Source organism: Dunckerocampus dactyliophorus, chromosome 12, assembly GCF_027744805.1.
Source record: "Dunckerocampus dactyliophorus isolate RoL2022-P2 chromosome 12, RoL_Ddac_1.1, whole genome shotgun sequence".
NCBI classification, from domain to species: domain Eukaryota; kingdom Metazoa; phylum Chordata; class Actinopteri; order Syngnathiformes; family Syngnathidae; genus Dunckerocampus; species Dunckerocampus dactyliophorus.
In genome coordinates this window covers 11945478-11964721 of record NC_072830.1, presented here as the reverse complement: position 1 = coordinate 11964721, position 19244 = coordinate 11945478, and the positions used below count along the sequence as shown (strand labels likewise).

Sequence of the window (19244 nt, the reverse complement as noted above, 5' to 3'; positions counted from 1 at the left end):
AACCGGGGCGCAACAAGAATTGCCACCCCTGCCCATCGCTACTCACTGCTGGCAAAGCCAGAGTGCAATAAAGTCCAGCCCCTCTCGAGAATACTCGTTCCAGAGACTTTGCTGTGCGTTGAGGTGAGTCCGACTATATCTAGCCGGAACTTCTCAACCTCGCACACCAGCTCAGGCTCCTTCTCTACCAGAGAGGTGACATTCCACGTCCCAAGAGCTAGCTTCTGTAGCCGAGGATTGGACCGCCAAGGTTCCCTCCTTGGGCTGTCACCCAGCTCACTTTGCACCCGACCCCTTTGGCCCCTACCATGAGTGGTGAGCTCATTGGAGGGAAGACAGTGAGCATTACATGGATGTACTGCTCTGTTTGTCAATGTTCATCTCAGCGTGTATATTACTGGACAACATAATATGTATATATTATTGGCAGGTTGAAGTATTTCTTCAGGGTGAGAAAAAAGAAATACAGTGCAATCCTATATCACGGAAATGAATTTATCGCGGTCGGGTCTGGAACCAATTAACCGCGATAAATGAATTTATATTTGCGATATAGGATTTAGGATTTACTGTTAATAAATAGAATATTTTTTTAGATACAGCATAAAAAGCCTGTTTATGATTTTGTCAATACGTTTTTTAACATTAGTAGACATGAAATAACATACACTGGTATGTGGTTTACACCACATTGAGCAACTCTTATGCTGCAGGGACTTGAGAGAGACCCTAGTTAGCAAGCTAGCAAGCGAGCTAGTGAGCTTATCAGTTAGCCTTGAATTCATTTCTCCTAAGCTAAAGAAGCCAAACACAAAGCACTTCTACATGTAATGGGAGAACTTTTTTATTCCTGCTCTCATGTGGGACATGCCATGGCTCACTTCATGACTTCATGCAGTGTAAGCTAATGTCTCAATGGTTTGCGTCATTACTGCCGCCTAGTGACCAGAATGCTACATATCACTGGTATTTCAATATGTTTTGACTAATAATAGTCTACCGCAAAACATCCATCATTTATTCATTAATTAATTTCTGAAAAAATGCAATATAGCAAGGGAGTGCTAATCGAAGCGCAGTATTGCGAGGTACGACTGTACTGAAAATTCTGACAAATGAATGCTACCGATCTGACAATTGAATGCTATACCAGATTGGAAGGGCTCATGCGTAGAATTTTTTTCATGTATAATTTTTGTGTGCCTAAAATAAGTCTTCATGGTTTCCACGTCACTCCTCAAAAAAAATAAAATAAGTCTTCATGGTTTCCACGTCACTCCTCTAAACAGCAACTAAAATAAATCAATTTGTAACATGTATATTACACCTTCTCTCAACCTGCTGACTAAAAACCTGACAAGGGAGTCCAAATTTAAAGTTGAAGTGCATCAAAATCTGCTTATTTTTTTTTAAGTATTCAATCACTGCCACATCATAAAAACATGTGAAAAGATGGCTGTTAGAGATGCACAATATATTTTTTCCATCAATCTATTTTCTTCCGCTTATCCGGGTCTGGGTCACAGTGGCAGCAGTCCAGACTAGGGTAGGGAAGTCCAGACTTCCCAGTGCCCGGCCACCTCTTCCAGTTCCACCGAGAGGACACCAGGGCAGCTGTGAGACATAACCCCTCCAGGGTGCAATCAACTATTTTCCGACTGAGAACCATGGTTTGGAGGTGCTGAGTCTTATCCCAGAAGCTTCACACTAAGCTGCAAACCGCCCCAGTAAACGCTGAAGGTCACAGCCCGATGAGGCCATCAGACCACATTGTCTGCAAATAGAAGACACAAGATCCTAAGGCCCCCAAACTGGACTCCCTCGACGCCTTGGATGTGGCCAGAAATTCTGTCCATCAAAATTATGAACAGAATCCATGACAAAGGGCAGCCGTGGCGGAGTAAACGTTCACCGGAAACAGGCTTGACTTACTGCTGGCAATGTGAACCATGCTCCTTCTCCGGTTGTACAAGGACCGAATGGCACGTAGTAGCTCACCACCAATCCCGTACTCCCAGAGCACACCCACCAAGACACGGTCGTATGCCTTTTCCAAGTTCACAAAGCACATGTAGACCGGTTGAGCAAACTCCCATGTACCCTCCAGTATCCTCGCAAGGGTGTAGAGCTGGTCCAGTGGTCCACGACCGGGGCGGAAACCACATTGCACCTCCTGTAGCCGAGGTTGGACTAACTGTCGTACCATTCTCTCCAGTACCCTGGAATAGACTTTCCCAGGGAGGCTGAGGAGTGTGATCACACCTTCGGTCACCCTTCTTGAAAAGGGGGACCACCACCCTGGTCTGCCAATCCAGAGGTAATGTTCCCGACTGCCACGCAGTGTTAAAGAGACATGTCAGCCAAGACAGTTCCTCAACATCCAGAGCCTTGAGGAATTCAAGGTGAAACTCGTCCACTCCCAGAGCTTTGCCGCTGGGGAGCGTTTTGACTGCGCCAGATACCTCCGCCACGGTGATAGAACTGCCTGCGTTTGTGCCCTCAGACTCTGCTTCCTCAATGGAAGGTATGTCAGTGAGATTGAGAAGGGCCTCAAAGTATTCCTTCCACTGTCCGACTATGTCCTCAGTCGAGGTCAGCAGGCTTCCCTCCCCACTGTAAACGGTGTGAACCAGGCACTGCTTGTCCTTTCTCAGGCATCGGACGGTTTGCCAGAGCCTCTTCGAGGCCGACCGAAAGTTGACTCCATGGCCTCACCGAACTCCTCCAACACCCGAGTTTTTGGCTGCCGCTTTGCCAGTTGCTTCAGGAGTCCCACAAGCCATCCATGCTCGATGGGACTCCTTCAGCTTGACGGCTGCCTTGACCTCTGGTGTCCACCATCGGGTTCGGGGCTTGCCACCACGACTGGCACCGACCACCTTGCGGCCACAGCTCCGATCGGCTTCCTCAGCAATGGAGGCTCGGAATGTGGACCATTCACCTCGTCCTCTCCTGGGAAACAGGCGAAGCTCTGCCAGAGGTGAGAGTTGAAGACTGGACGAACGGCAGACCCCCACCATCTAATGCAACTCATCACCAGGTGGTGATCAGTTGACAGCTCAGCCCCTTCTTCACCCACATGTCCAAAACATGTGGATGCAGGTCTGATGATACGACTACAAAGTCGATCATAGACCTGCGGCCTAGGGTGTCCTGGTGCCAAGCGCACTTGTGGATATTCTTCTGTTCGGTGTTTGTTACGGACAAACTGTGGTTCCCATGGAAGTCCAATAACATGACACCGCACGAGTTTAGATCAGGGAGCCGTTCCTCCCAATCACGCCCCTCACACTGTTATTGCCCACATGGGCGTTCAGTCTTCTAGTAGAACTACGGAGTCACAAGCTGGAGTGCTCTCCAGCACCCCTCTGATGGACTCCAAGAAGGCTGGGTACTCTGAACTGCGTACACACAAACAACAGTCAGGACCCTTTCTCCAACTCGATTATTGGCATCGGTCCAATATTTATTGTGCACTGCTAATGCCTGTACAATGTAAGGTCATGAAAAATGGTGGCAAATAAAACCCTGCACTCACAAAACATTCATGTACGTGATAACAATGGTGATGATTGGTCACCACATGATTTTTAGATATGAATACATAATGAACTTAATAAGTTTTTATTCAAATGGCGTCATTTGGCCTCATAACTATAACTTAGCTTCTTGCTTTGCAAAACAAAAGGTGCTTCCCACAATAATTAAGACCCGTGAGGTCAGCGGACACCAATGGTAACGATTGTTAATGGCTTTCCAAAGTTCTTGTACTTGATCAATATTATCTGTGTAGCAGAAATTGTGTGCGTATTTTGCAAACTACATCAATAACGACTTCCACTGCAAATCATTTTACTCGATGCAGTTGCACTTCATATCAGAGCCGCACATTGGATTTTTTTCACCTCCAAAAATAGGCTGTTTTTTCCACACCCTAAGTCTGTAGTCATTTTAAAATATGCAATAACAAAAGGTCAATGTCTTTGGTTCATTCATTCATTGATATTTTTAAGTGTTGACATTTTGGACTTGGTTTGGCCATTCTTGAACGCACCATAGTTGCTGTGACATGCAAAAGTGCAACTTTTCTATAGCTTCTCAGATTCCTTGTGTTCATGCATCATCTTCCATTGTCATTCATGAAGATTCAAGAGTTTTATTGTCATATGCACAGTAAAACAGGTAGTTATACTATGCAATGAAATTCTTGTTCTCTTCATTCTCCCAAAAAAGAAAGAAAACAAGAAAATGAATAAGAACATAAGAAACATTAATACCAATAAATTAAGCAACAACAGAAGAGACATGAATACCAGTGAATGAATGAATGAATGAATGAATAAATAAATAGAGTTATGAGTGTGTGCTTGTGTTGCGTGCGGCGTGTGTGAGTGCATCGTTGAGAAGTCTGATGGCCTGTGGGTAAAAGTTGTTCGTCAGTCTTGTGGTCCTGGACTTCAAAGTCTTGTGGTCCTGGAGTTCAAGCGTCTGCCTGACGGTAGGAGTGTGAATAATGAGTGTTGTGGATGTGTGTTGTCCTTGATGAAGTTGTTTGTTCTTCGTAGGAGGCGAGATTTATAAATGTCTTGCAGTGAGGGGAGGGCTGCCCCAACAATGTGCTGTGAGGTCTTGATCACCCGCTGGAGTGCCTTCCTATCACGTGTTGTACAGTTACCGTACCAAACAGTGATGGAGGCGGTAAGAACACTTTCGACAGTGCATCTATTGAAGCAACTCAGGATTTTGGTGGACATGCCAAATTTCCTCAGTCTTCTCAGGAAGTACAGTCTCCTTTGGGACTTTTTGGTAATTTGTTGGGTGTTGTGAGACCAGGTGAGGTCCTCACTGATGTATGTGCCAAGGAACTTGAAGGTTTTCACCCTCTCCACCTCAGTTTCATCAATAAACAGGGGTCTATGCGGCTCCTTTTCCCTTGTTCTTGGGTCAATGATCATCTCTTTAGTCTTATCTGTATTGAGAAGGAGATTGTTATCACGACACCAAGCTATGAGGTCCGCCACCTCTCTTCTGTATGACGTTTCAACACCACCAGTGATCAGGCCGATGACTGTAGTGTCATCCGCAAATTTAATGATGCTGGTGTTGTTCTGGGAGGCCACGCAATCATAGGTGAAGAGCGTGTAGAGGAGTAGACTCAGCACACATCCCTGCGGGGTCCCAGTGCTCACAATACTTGAGCTGGATGTGCGATTGTGGACTCTGACTGACTAGGGCCTGCCTGTGAGACAGTTAAACACCCAGTTACAGAGGGAGGGTGACAGGCCAAGTGTGAGGAGCTTATCTGTGAGTTTGTGGGGGTGGACTGTATTAAATGCAGTGCTATAGTCTATAAATAGCATTCTGACATATATGTCCTGGCCCTGTCGGTGTGAAAGGGCTGTGTGGATGGCAGTGTTGACTGCATCATCCGTGGACCGGTTCTGGCGGTATGCAAACTCTAGAGGGTCCACAGTGGCCGGGATGCTCTTTTGATGTGGGTCATGACTATCCTTTCAAAGCACTTCATTACAATAGGAGTGAGTGCTATAGGGCGATAGTCATTTAGCAGGTCACGTTGCTCTTCTTGGGTACGGGCACTATGGTGGTGGACTTAAAGCAGGTCGGTACAGATGCTTGTGCAAGCGACAGGTTAAATATGTCAGCAAGCACATCAGCTAGCTCTGATGAGCAAACCCGAAGTGCACGGCCTGCGATGTTGTCTGGGCCTGCTGCTTTTCGTGGGTTTGTTTTGTTCAGAACCCTGCACACATCAGCTGATGTCACCATGAAAGGTGAGTCCTGTATGCCAAGCCCAGCCACCCTCTCTGCTCATCAGGAGTTTGGGTGTCAAAGCGTGCGTAGAACTTGTTCAGCTCGTCTGGAAGTGTGGTTTGGCTGGATGTGACTACGCTACTCCGCTGTCGATACTCTGTGATGTGCTGAAGCCTCACCCACATGCGCTGAGGGTCTGAGGTAGAATAGTAGCCCTCCAGCTTCTGTCTGTACTGCCTTTTAGCCTCTCGTATGGACCTCCTCAGGTCATATCTGGCCTTTTTGTAATCCTCAACGGTGTCAACCATGACAAATGCAGACGAACGAGCACGAAGCTTAGCCCTTACGTCACAGTTCATCCAAGGTTTTTGATTAGGGTTTTTTCTGTAATACTTGGTGGTGTTAACAGTCCCTATGCATGTGCTAATGTAGCCAGTAACAGCAGAAGCATATCCATCCAAATCAACAGTACAATCTTCCCTCCCCGCTGCAGTTCTAAACACATCCCAGTTTGTACAGCCAAAGCAGTCCTGAAGTACTTGATCAGTTTCTTCATTCCACACTTTAACAGCTGTACTTACAGGGGGAGCTTGCTTGAGGAGTTGTCTGTATGTTCGATAAAGGAATATGGAGATGTGGTCGGCTTTTCCAAAATGGGGTCTTGGAACAGCCTTCAAAGCACCTTTCATGTTGCTGTAGACTTGGTACAGAATGTTAGTTTCCCTCGTGGGAAAGCTTACATGCTGGTAATATTTGGGGAGAACAGTCCTGAGGTTGCAGTGGTTGAAATCGCCAGATATGATAAATACATAAATGTCATGCAGAAGGCCCACTGCGCTAGTGTTAGCTCGTGGTGGAATGTAGACAGCTGCTAAATACACAGCGCTGAACTCACGAGGCAAATAAAAAGGTCTGCATTACACCATCAGCAGCTCAATGTCCGGTGAGCAGTGCTTTTCGATTGTCTGTACATCTGTGCACCACCGTTTGTTTACGTAAACACAGACGCCGCCACCTCTGTGTTTACCAGACGCCGATGTTCGATCTCCCCGGTAAGCAGCAAATGTTTCCAAGTGGATCGCCGTGTCCAGTATATCCTCCGTCAGCCAGGTTTCTGTGAAGGTGAGCACACAGCACTCTCTGATCTCACGTTGAGCTGTAGTCCTTGCTCTCAGCTCGTCCATCTTGTTTTCAAGAGAGCAAACGTTGGCTAGCAGCAGGCTTGGTAGCGGTGGCCTAGTCGCTCTAGCTTTTAGCCTAGCATGCAGGCCGCCCCTCTTGCCTCGTTTCCACCTCGGCTGCTTTGCTCGGCGGGTATTCAGCGCAGGCTGCTGCGTCTTCCCGACGTAGAAGAAAGCCAAAGTTGAAGAGGCTGAATGAAAGTTCATGGTGAACTCTACCGATGTTTAAGTGTCACTTTGCTGTAATGTACAGCGTGAGTGCGTTGAATGTTCGATATGAACAATAAAATAGCAATAAATAGAAAAAAACGGGAGAGTGAACCAGAGACGTCTGCCACGGAGGGCGCCATCTTGAATAACTGACTGAATGAATGGTGAGTAGCTATACATTTTATGCTTTAAATGAGTTTCATGAGTGTGTGAGGCATATTGAAGAGAGAAGGGGAATCTAATAATTACAACAGTCACTGTAATTGCAAATGTTGATTTGAGATCAGAAGAGAACGTCAGTGTCAAGCTAGCAGGAGAGTTAAATGGGGGAGAAGCGAGTGTTGCGGATTAATAACTTGCAGTTTTTTACCATTCGTGGGTGGTCTTGGGGATGTACTATCTTAATATGGTCACATTTTGTGGGTACATGGACTGAGCCTGTTGCAGGGGTGTGCTTCCATGTAGTGACGTTTAATGCACAGTGTGTTTGGTGTTGGTTACTCACTGATGTGTAAGGTGATGTCAGTCAGGCAGTTGGGTGCATTTGGAGCTGGTATGGGAATGGCTCCACTCACTATGCAGGCTATAGTGTGACATTGGTTGAGCATTTGCAGCTTGTTCACATCTTTCTGTCTTTGCGGACTGTAGACCCTCAGAACTCCAACCAATCCCTCATAGAGCGAAGATCAGCAGGTAGCCTTTCAAACAGTGTGATCTCTTAACAACAACAACCTTCAGTCATTCCCATGCCCAGTGTGTCATTAACTCCAAAGCTTTTTCATCTCATCTCCTATCTTTTCTTTTTGTCTATGCACATCTAAACCATGCATGCTTACAATGTTGGCAAGCTATGGGCCTTTTTACAGTTGCCTGATGCCACAAGCAGCATGCATTGGAAAGGTGTTGCTGAAACGTGGTGATGGTATTTTATTTTTACAAACACAGGCTGTGTCTCAATGGATGCACTTGCAAACTTCCGCTTAGTCTTTTGAGTGCACAGTGTAAGTGCCTTTACTCTGAGAAGTAACGCAAAATGCAGCACACTATTTGTAGGGTGGACACGCCCGAAAAAAGTTATGAAAAGATAGTCATAAGAAATAGATTTTTATGCCTGTGGATATTGTCATTCACCCAGGTCATTGTATTCTCAAGGCATTGAATCCATCGAAATGGGACTGCTCAGGTTGTCTTGGAAGACATTTTGCCATTTCATCCAAGCAGGCTTCATCCGTTCATGCGCAAAGACTACTGTAGATATTCAGGCTCAAAGACTAGATAGGACAGCTGTAGTTTTTGAATGTGAACTGATGAAGCCTGCTTGGAGGCTAGCTAGGACTACTGTCCCTATCTCGTCTTTGAGCATGAACTGATGTAGCCTGCTTGCATGAGAGGCAACAACCTGAACAGTCCATTTGAGATGGATTTTTTCCCCTGAATTTCAGTTTAATTACCGCAAAATCATCAACTGGGGAAAATTTCTGGCAAATATTTTAGGTGATCCAAATGTTAGCAACCATGCTTCGTTGAGTGGTTGCAATTCACCATTAAAAACGAGAAGAAGAAAAAAGATCATAAATATTGTGATTGATTTTAATGGATTTGGGATAGCTCTACATCGAGCAAGTATAGTTATTGAAGTGTACTGATGCAAGTATTCCATTTGAGACACAGTCATAGAGTGTGATATATGTGCTGCATGGGTTTGAATACTGTTTGTGGTGTATTGTTGATGCGGGACATCTTGGTATAAATATATTTATATGTTGGGAGCGCTGAGCTGCCTTTACTGGCTTTAGTGTGTGTCTGCCTTCATATTATTTTTCTTGCCTGTAGGACAAATCCAATTATGATAAAAAAACATACACTTTTTGCAGGTCAACAGGTGATTGAAGAGCAACGTCGTCGTCTGGCTGAGCTGAAGCAGAGAGCAGCAGCGGAGGCACAGTGCCAGTGGGAAGCACTCCACGGTTCACTGCCTCACATCATGACTTCCACGCCCTCATACTCACCAGGAATGTCCTACAGCCCTGCACTCACTCACCACTCTGAAGGCCTCCCTCCTCTGGTCCAGCACTCCATCCTGCACCACCATCCACCATCAGCTGGAGAGCAGCCCTACGACACACTGAGTCTGGAGAGCTCTGACAGTATGGATACCAGCGTGTCCACTGGGAACAACTCAGCCTGCTCACCTGATAACATGTCCAGGTACCCATTATACCAAGCAGTGCCAGCGGTTTGATCTTCAGTTGTGGTGTGGCTCAGTGCTCTCTCAATTGTCGTGCTTCTGTCTTTAAAGTGCACAAGGGCGTTTACACTGAGAAGTGCAGCAAAATACAGCACTACCCTGGCAGGAATGAATTGCACAGTGTGCTAATTGAAGTGCACTGATGCAAGTTTTTCATTGGCAACAAAGCTAGTGTCTCAAGCAGTTGGAAAATTGCTGGTTTGATTTCTGTTTGCCCCTGTAAGCCAGGCTCCTCTCCTTCCAAACCCTCCAACAGAGCTTGACGTGCTCGTCCCAAAAAAAAATATTCTTGCTGCAATGGCGACACGGACCGCACCGACATACAGCTGTACTGGGATTTGAGTTTTTTGGATGATTTTAGCCCATTGTGTTAATACTAGGGATGCTCCGATCAGGGTTTTATTTTGCAGAGTCCGTTACCAATCATCCATGAGTGAGATCATCCGATACCGGTACCGATCACCTGGATTTATTTATGATGAGTGGGATTGGCCAGGCCGTTAGACAATTCCAAGCGCCCCTGGCAAAAATTATGAAAAATATATATTTTTGTACTATTTGACTGAATTTAATTTCTGCTTAAGTTAAAAGAGAATAAATTTCGTGTCCAACTTTCATCACTATTAGAGCTGTCGACTATTTGTGTTTTATTTATGACTGGCAACATTTCAATTGTCCATCCATCCATCCATTTTCTATGCTGCTTGTCTTCCATGGGATCGGGGGGGTATGCTGGAGCCTATCCCAGCTGACTTTGGGAGAGAGGCGGGGTACACCCTGGACTGGTCGGCAGCCAATGGCAGGACACATATAGACAAACAACCATTCACACTCACATTCATACCTGTGGGCAATTTAGAGTCTCCAATTAACCTGAGCATGCATGTTTTTGGAATGTGGGAGGAAACCGGAGTACCCGGAGAAAACCCACACACGGAGAGAACATGCAAGCTTCACACAGAGAGGTTTGGAGGTTTGAACCCAGATCTTCCCACTTTCCTGACTGTGTGGCCAACATGCTAACTACTAAGCCACATTTAAATTGTACACTACTTTATTACCAAGCAGATTTTGTGACTAGCCCCCGCGACTCTAATGAGGAGAAGCATAGAAAATGGATGGATGGATGGATTTTGTGACTAGCTTTGAAATGCATTCATCAACATAGGCCGATCACGTTTTTTTACGGAAACCGTCCGGTACTGATCGGTGGGCGATCAGTCGGCGCATCCCTTGTTACACAATGTCAAAATGAAAAAATGACTCTACAGTCACAGGTGAGGTTGTAGTGGACAAAAAGTTTTGAAGGTAACATTTTTTACTAAATACAAAAGCAAGTGTAAAAACAAAAAAAATAAAAAATAAAAAAAAAAGCACCATTTGTAAGCGGAGGGTCAATTGGATGCTTTTACTGCTATTGTTGCTTCATTTAAACAGCATCTTTCTCCTCCACTGGTAGAGCTAAAATAGCAATATCTACTAATATGTGTTGATGAGTGCCCAAGTGAGCAGTACTATAGCAACATATTTACTCATAATAATGAGAGTGGCACCTACGATGCTGGATAATCCCATTTAGCCGTGTTATGAAGCATTCCGTCAGACAAATGCACCCAAAGGCACCATTTCCCATTCTGCTCCCCACCATTTAAAACTTTATATGCACATTGTCATTTGGGGACCATCTGTTGTTGGAAGCAGCTTGTGTTGGCTGGAAGAGGCTCTCAGCAGCAGCCATTGTAACATCACAGCTCACAAGAGACTTGCATGAGTCTAATATTTGACATAACTTTGTAGCTGCATTTGTGCACTCATGAAAAGTGCACATTGGAGACGACCAGTTAAGGTAGAAGAAAACTAGGAAGCTACAGTGTGTACTTCAGTACATACTCGGGTCCCTTTGTGGTGCCATTTGTATGAGGGGAGTTGGTTATGACCAACACCGACACAAAAGCGCGCACAGCATAGCCAATTCTTAGAATGGCTGTAATGGTATTGCTCCTCACCTAAGTAGATCCCCACTTTTGGCGGGGGATATGTTTCAGGGACACCATCAAAGTAGGTTTCAATAGTAATAAATAGAATATTTTGATAATTAGAACATAAAAAACCTGTTTATGAGCTTCTAAATACGCTTTTTAGCATTATTGGAGTCCTCTAGACATGAAATAATGAAATAGCACCGCTATAGTCACCTTTACACTCCTATTACCCAGTATAATAGACATCAAGACATAATAACTCACACATTAACATTGGGAAGGTTTCTTGTTGTTGTTGTATGTTAAACGTAATGTGGGTCAATCATAGGGCTGGGCCATATGGACAAAAACTGATATCCCGATATATTTTGGTTGAAATATCGATATAATATATCTATTTCCCGATACGTTTTATAAATGTACGTGCAAAATTTTATTAAAATGCAAAAAAAATAATATGGAAAAGTAGCCACTAAAATAAAATAGGCAATTCTCTTTTTGAAATAAATATAGAAATGTAAATTATGACCTTCAATCCTCTTCATTTTTTTAAATTTTGTGCTCAAATCCTCAGCTAATACTAAAAGCACAAAATAACAAAATTTGAAATAAAGTGCCTTGTTTAAGGGAAATTTTTAAATGTCAGCAGCAACTCAAAAATACTTTCAAGAGTATTGTTTTTTTAGGTAAACATTTTTAAAAGACATAAACATGTCCTTATTCCTTTAAAGATTTTGTGCCAGGCACATCAACCTATTAACTGCACCAGGCTTTGTTTGTCTTCCTTTACATTTGTGGTAGAGCTTGTGCTAAATAATTGCGACTGTAAAGCTCGCTGGACATTGTGAGTCCATTGTTTTCATCAGGTTTTTAAATCTGTTTTTCTCCACTGTTGCAACAGGGACCACAACTTTAGCAATGTGATAGGACACCGCTTTAGTTATAGCACACCACTTTGCAATTTTGCTGTACTTTAATGAGGAACGCAACAGGAAAAGAAGCTTGTAATAAGCTGTGTTGGAGCAAGAGCTTTGTGGCGTTTCAGCCTGCACCTTGAAACTGAAGTTTGTGCCAAGCTCGTTGTCACCTCCTTTTTTTTTTATTGAAGACTGACATAGGCTTTTGCTCCGCACCTCCTCTTGCCTCCTGCATGAACGGAGGGAGGCGGGGCAGGAGTTCACAGTGCAGCAAGCCAAGAGTTACAGCGCAAATCCAGTCTATATCGATATGAACGGTATGCTTGTTTTTGATATGGTGCTTAAAAGAAATATAAATATATATTAATAATATCGATATATCGCACAGCCCTAGTCAATCACATGACATTTAAAAAATAAAATAAAAAAGATGGATGTCAACCTATCATCTATCCTCACTAAGACGTTTTTCACTTGATTGATATCCAGGGCAGCCAGTCTGACATGCATCTGGCTTACATGTACGTACATTTGTAAAATAATAGACACTGCTGCACTACTGCTATCTTTGCTAACACCACGTTGTGCAACTCTTAACTCAACTCTTACGTGCAGACTACAGGATCACTGCAGGGGCAAAAGCGCCGGCCGGCACATAAGCCTACTGAGCTAACTAGTTAGCCTCCAATTTATTTATTCTAAACTTAAGTTTGAGACCGAGTGGGGAAGAACGACGAAGTCAGAAGCCAAAAACTTACCACTTCCACATGGAATGGGAGGACAACTTCTTTCACTCAGCATATAATATATAATAATATCCTAATATATGAATTATTACCCAGAGACCAGAGAGCAACATTTCAACTTTTATTTCCAGGTATTCACATCTGGATGGTTCTCATTGATTTTCCATCTTTCTCAGATTTTCACCAATGAACAGCTCTGGTTTTTATGTTGTTTTCACCTCTAAATGCAGTCTACACGGGCAAAACCTATCCTACCCAATCAGAAAGTAAGTGTAGACATGCAGTGCTCTGTAATGTAAGAGGACACACCTGGGCACCAAATCACATATCTGTGTATCTGATCCAGATGTAAATACCTGGAAATAAAAGCTGAAGCTCTGCTCTCATATTCATCATTTGAGGTCAAACCCAAATGTTTTCAGTCCACATTGAAAATAAAGGAATATGTTCCAATACTTGTGGAGGGTACTGTATGTGAAAGTATCTTTAAATCACTTCTGTTGTCATCTGGTGCCAGATAGAAAATAAAATAAAATAAAATGTTGACCTTTTGGGAATGGGTGCTGTGCCGAATATATTGGCAGTGAAATAAGTAAATGTTAGCATCAGGCCTGATTGTGATGCAGCTTTTATGTGAAAAACTTTTTTTTCCCCCCCTTAGAAGGACACAGAATAGAGTTCAGTCGTAAATGAAGTAAATTTCCCCGCTGTGGGATAAATAAAGTACATACAATGTGTGAAAGAAAGCGGATTAGGTATTGAGCCTGTGGTGATTTTGTGTGCACACTAGCGTTGGAGGAGCAGACTTGCTGAAGATTGAAGAGATGGAGAAAATGCTGAAGGAAGCACAGATGGAGAAAGCCAGACTTATTGAGTTTCGGGTAAGTGTCCATGCAGTGGGACATTTATCAGTGTGTTTGAATGATTTGACAGTGCTGCTGTCAATAAAGAAATATACAAGCATCCAATACACACACACACACACACACACACACACACACACACACACACACACACACACACACACACATGCGATCCTTGCGGAGTGATAAAGGCTTTTATTCATTTGTATTGGCCTGTTAATGAGTCGATGTCATAAACCCTAGACACCACTAAGCTTGAATGGATGTATGTAAACATATTTCATGACGATCAGCACGTAGAAACATTGAACACAACGCATCTCCTTCAGGAGCAGGAGAGTCTTGCACGCCATCAGATGCTGGAGGAAGAGAGGAAGAGGAGGGAGGAAGCTGAGAAAAGACTGCAAGATGAAACTCTCCATCGGCAGCAGCTGGTGGAGAAAGAGGTGAAGATGAGAGCCAAGAACTTCTCCCAGGTCAGTAAGAGGAGATGACGTTGAGAATGTGTGCTGTCAAATGAAGCAGGCCATTCTCTTAAATGTATTTATTTGATTTGTCTTTACCCAAATATTACATTTCAGCTCTTCTTTTTACTATATTTCTTCAATCAATTCATAGAAAAGAAGCTAGGAAAATATCACTATCAGGCTTTTAAGCCTTCACATTGCAGTCCAAGCCTGATGTGATGTATTTGTCACAATTAGGGATGCTTCGATTGAAGGCCACCGATGAACATCGGCCTATTTCCGTGGAAAAGCACGTGATCGGCTTACGGCAATCACCTCTGACTAGTACTATTGTAGCCTGTTGTGATCCCTATGTGCAGTGTCTAATGCAGGGGTAGGGAACCTATGGCTCCGGAACCAGATGTGGCTCTTTTGATGACTGCATCTGGCTCTCAGACCTTTCTTAACATGATCATTTTTGTTTCTTTGCTGACATTTTAAAATAAAACATTACAGAAATCTCAATGTTAAAAATTACATTCAAAATATAAAACTTCCTTCTGCATTTTAATCCATCCATCCATTTTCTTTCACAATGCGGGTGGCCAGAGCCAATGCCAGCAGTACTTCCCTCAGACACCAAAACTTGATTATTACTGAGGTCAAGAAGTAAACTTCCCTCTTTCAGTCAAATAGTCAGTTAGCTAATTCTGCAGAGCCAACCCTTTTGACGAGAAGATGGTAAAAACAAAGAAAGATACGTAGTACAGTGCAAAACCATGCAGCACCAAAAGTCATATTAATGGTAAGAATTATTTTATTTATTGGTTAGCTTCTAAAGGGGACCTATAGTGCTTTTCCTCTTTTCTGACCTATAAATGTTGTTAGAATGTTCTATTCTCATGTTAAACGATGCCAACACGTCAGATAATGAGGTTTGCGCATTTGGAAGTGAGACCTGAAAGCAGATTTGGATGGCTCTGCACGTGTTTTTTTTTTTAAGAGTTTTTTTTTTTTAAACGCTGAGTTCCACTGATGTCAACGCAACCCTGACTTCCTTATATCCTAAACGCTGTAGGCCTGCCCTCCCCTCGCTCTGCTTTGCTCTTCTCTGTACACCGTGTTAGCATGTATGGCTCCAAGGAAATGTTTGTTTGGTGTGCCTAAAGAGGCACGCATCAGCCAGAAGTGGTTGGAGTTGCTGATTCCCGGCCAGCAAGAGAAACATATGCTCATCTGTCAACGGCACTGTCAACACGGGACTGTTTTGTGAACATGGGACAATACGAAGCTGGACTATCCGTAGCACATTAAGAAGCTTTAATTTTGAAGAAGAAACACTTGACTAGAGTATGGTGAGTTTTCAAGGCTCACGGTGTGATCATCAGTCGGCAGCTAACGCCGCCATGTGGACACACGCCTGTATGTGTGTGACAGTCAAAGGCTCATCAAATATCCCGAAAAATAATTGAATTCATCGGATTAGAAGCTTCACCTAACAAGGTCCAAAGTCTCCCGCATCCAAAGTCTCTTTAAAGAAAGAGAAGCTTAAGCTTAACTCAATGAATTATTGTGGCCACTAGATGTTACCAAAACAATGAACCATATAGTTCACGCCTGACTATAAGTGGCAAGACTAGCCAAGGTATGAAAAATGTGTCGCTTATACTCTGAATAATACAGTACTATTGTAGTATTTTACAAATACAAAACTAATATCTTCTATAGTTGTTGTTATGAAGTCTGTTACGCATCACAATGAACATGAAATGAGTATTAAATCTGTGATGACAGCCCACTTTGCTTTGTCCTCGTTGTGTGTGTCCTTGTGTCCAGGCCCGTCCAATGACACGCTACCTGCCCATCAGGAAGGAGGAGTTTGACCTTCACGCTCACATTGAGGCATCAGGCCACAGCGTCGAAACCTGCTACCACATCATCCTGACTGAGAAGATGTGTAAGGGCTTTCTGGTCAAGATGGGAGGCAAGATCAAGTCATGGAAGAAACGGTGGTTTGTCTTTGACCGCCTCAAAAGGACTTTCTCCTACTATATTGGTAAGGACACTTATTATCTCTAATGTACATTTCATGTACACTGGTTGATGCATTTCAGTAGTAGTAGTAGTAGTAGTATTTGATCGTAATCTTAACACATTCACATTTTATTAGTGAAACATAAGTGTGCTTGTTCTCTAATGCACATTACCTGCACAAACAATAATGAAATAAAGTCGGATGAATAAAGAAGACAAAAATAAGCAGCATTTTCTTTCCCGGATGACATCATACAGCAAGAAGAGAACATATTGTGTGTAACGTGTGCTAAATATTCCAAAATGTAAGGTGCAGCAGGTGGCGGGTGCACATGCTGGTAATTGTTGGAACACTTGCTCACTTTCAGCCCTTTGAAGTCCCCTGAAGGTTCCGCTTGAAGCTCCTTAAATCGTAGCTAGTTAAAAGCCAGGAGGCGCACGGGGAAGACTTGTGCTGTCGCTAAAACACACTCCGTGGCGGCACTCTCCAAGGGGGCTGATTGATGTGCACGACTTGCTTGTTGACCTTGAACAATAAGCAAGGAGAATGAATTGCTGCTCATCATGAAAAGGTGTTAGTTTGGTGTGAGTGCAATGAGATGCAAACACGGGGCTATTTCCATGCTAAACAGGTCATTAGCAGATAATAGCGGCGTTATAAAGGCAAACTATTATTCCTGGAAATGAAGCACTGCATGTCTATCTACCGCTCTTAAGTTGGCTGCTGGAGTGTTTGCGCCTGGAGGTAGAGAAGGGGTGTCGAGTTCCCCACCGGTTCCTTGCTGCAGTTCTGCAGTGGCTGATGAAACAAAGTGCAATGATGTAGCAGAGTAGCGTAAGAAGGCAACTGAACGTACAATAAGAGCAGCTTTGCTGGGGAAAGTGCTGTGCTTGTCATTTTTTATCCATCACGAAAACGCTTAACGTGATCAAAGTTGAACGTCTCTTAAAGACGGGGACGCGTCTGCAGTCATTATTTAAGATGAGAACAAATGAGGCTCATTGGAAGGTCATCATCATGTGTGCATTTTTGTCTCCTTTCTTCCCTCAGACAAACATGAGAACAAGCTGAAGGGTGTGATCTACTTCCAGGCCATTGAGGAGGTTTACTATGATCACCTGCGCAGCGCCACCAAGGTACGCTGCTGTCTCTTCTCTTTCATCCTTATTTATCTTCTGTCGCTCACTTCAACACCACGTTATTTCTTCATTCTTTTTTTTTTCTTTGGCCGCCTGCTCTTACCTCCTAGAAGGCCTTTTTCAACTTGAATCTGACCAGCGTATGTATCCGCCATGCTCCCTCCTCCTCTTCCTCACTTACTATCTCACCAAAAGCTCAACTTCTCACCTGTGGCCAAAATAACTATTTCATTCCTTACAAAGATATGAACAAGCCATCACTTTTATGCTACATTTATTTCAACAAAGACAGATAGAATATATATTTTTTAATCCATCAAAAATAACAATGAATACACTTGTAAATTAATTTATCTTTAATTGAGATTAAAAGAACATCAGTTTGTATAATTGAGGTAAAACTAAATCCTAAACAGTTATAGTGTAAATAGATGTGTCGTTCAATGAGGTAGAAAAAAAAGTCCATAGAAAATAACAACAAATAAAGTTATAAATGAATTTCCATACCACTGAGGTAAAAACACGCAAACATAGAAAAGAACATTAAATAAAGTCTATGAATTCATTTGTATTTAATTGTGGCTTAAAAAAATTACAAATGAATTTGGATTTGATAGAGGTAAAAACAAATCAATAAAAGAACTCGTGGTATACATGGTTGTGTATTTCAAAACATCCATAAAAACAGCATGAAATAGAAGATAGAAATGGTCATTATGTCAGTGTTTCCTAACCTGATGGTTAATGACAGACCTTCTGCCGTCTACTACTTTCTTACTGACTACATTCTGTCTATCTGTTACGTAACGCTGCCATTAAAAAAACACATCCTGTATTCTTCATATCTTTCTAAGAGACAATGGCTTTAACAGCAGGGGATCCAATACTTAATTTCCCCATGGTGTGTGTTTTGTTTGCAGTGCTGATCCTGCTTGTTCTTGTACCCTAACCCTTGCTCCTGTACCCTAACCCTTGCTCCTGTACCCTAACCCTTGCTCCTGTACCCTAACCCTTGCTCCTGTACCCTAACCCTTGCTCCTGTATCCTAACCCTTGATCCTGTACCCTAACCCTTGATCCTGTACCCTAACCCTTGATCCTGTACCCTAACCCTTGCTCCTGTACCCTAACCCTTGATCCTGTACCCTAACCCTTGCTCCTGTACCCTAACCCTTGATCCTGTATCCTAACCCTTGATCCTGTACCCTAACCCTTGCTCCTGTACCCTAACCCTTGCTCCTGTATCCTAACCCTTGATCCTGTACCCTAACCCTTGATCCTGTACCCTAACCCTTGCTCCTGTATCCTAACCCTTGCTCCTGTATCCTAACCCTTGCTCCTGTACCCTAACCCTTGATCCTGTACCCTAACCCTTGCTCCTGTATCCTAACCCTTGATCCTGTACCCTAACCCTTGATCCTGTATCCTAACCCTTGATCCTGTATCCTAACCCTTGATCCTGTACCCTAACCCTTGATCCTGTACCCTAACCCTTGCTCCTGTACCCTAACCCTTGATCCTGTATCCTAACCCTTGATCCTGTATCCTAACCCTTGATCCTGTACCCTAACCCTTGATCCTGTACCCTAACCCTTGATCCTGTACCCTAACCCTTGATCCTGTACCCTAACCCTTGATCCTGTACCCTAACCCTTGATCCTGTATCCTAACCCTTGATCCTGTACCCTAACCCTTGATCCTGTACC

At 43.4% G+C, this 19244-nt stretch overlaps 1 protein-coding gene across 14 annotated transcripts in view; it reads left to right on the top strand.

The window, feature by feature from the left end:
• Positions 1-19244, top strand: part of phldb1b (pleckstrin homology-like domain, family B, member 1b) — a 116054-nt gene that overhangs the window by 92456 nt on the left and 4354 nt on the right. For 12 of the 14 annotated variants that reach the window (XM_054794375.1, XM_054794379.1, XM_054794384.1 and 9 more), the window contains 6 exons: positions 7812-7856; positions 9038-9371; positions 13847-13937; positions 14249-14395; positions 16202-16421; positions 17451-17536. In XM_054794375.1, the coding sequence (XP_054650350.1) occupies positions 7812-7856; positions 9038-9371; positions 13847-13937; positions 14249-14395; positions 16202-16421; positions 17451-17536 (923 nt within the window). The remainder of the gene's footprint in view (positions 1-7811; positions 7857-9037; positions 9372-13846; positions 13938-14248; positions 14396-16201; positions 16422-17450; positions 17537-19244) is intronic. The other 2 variants (XM_054794388.1, XM_054794377.1) reach the window with 1 other exon arrangement.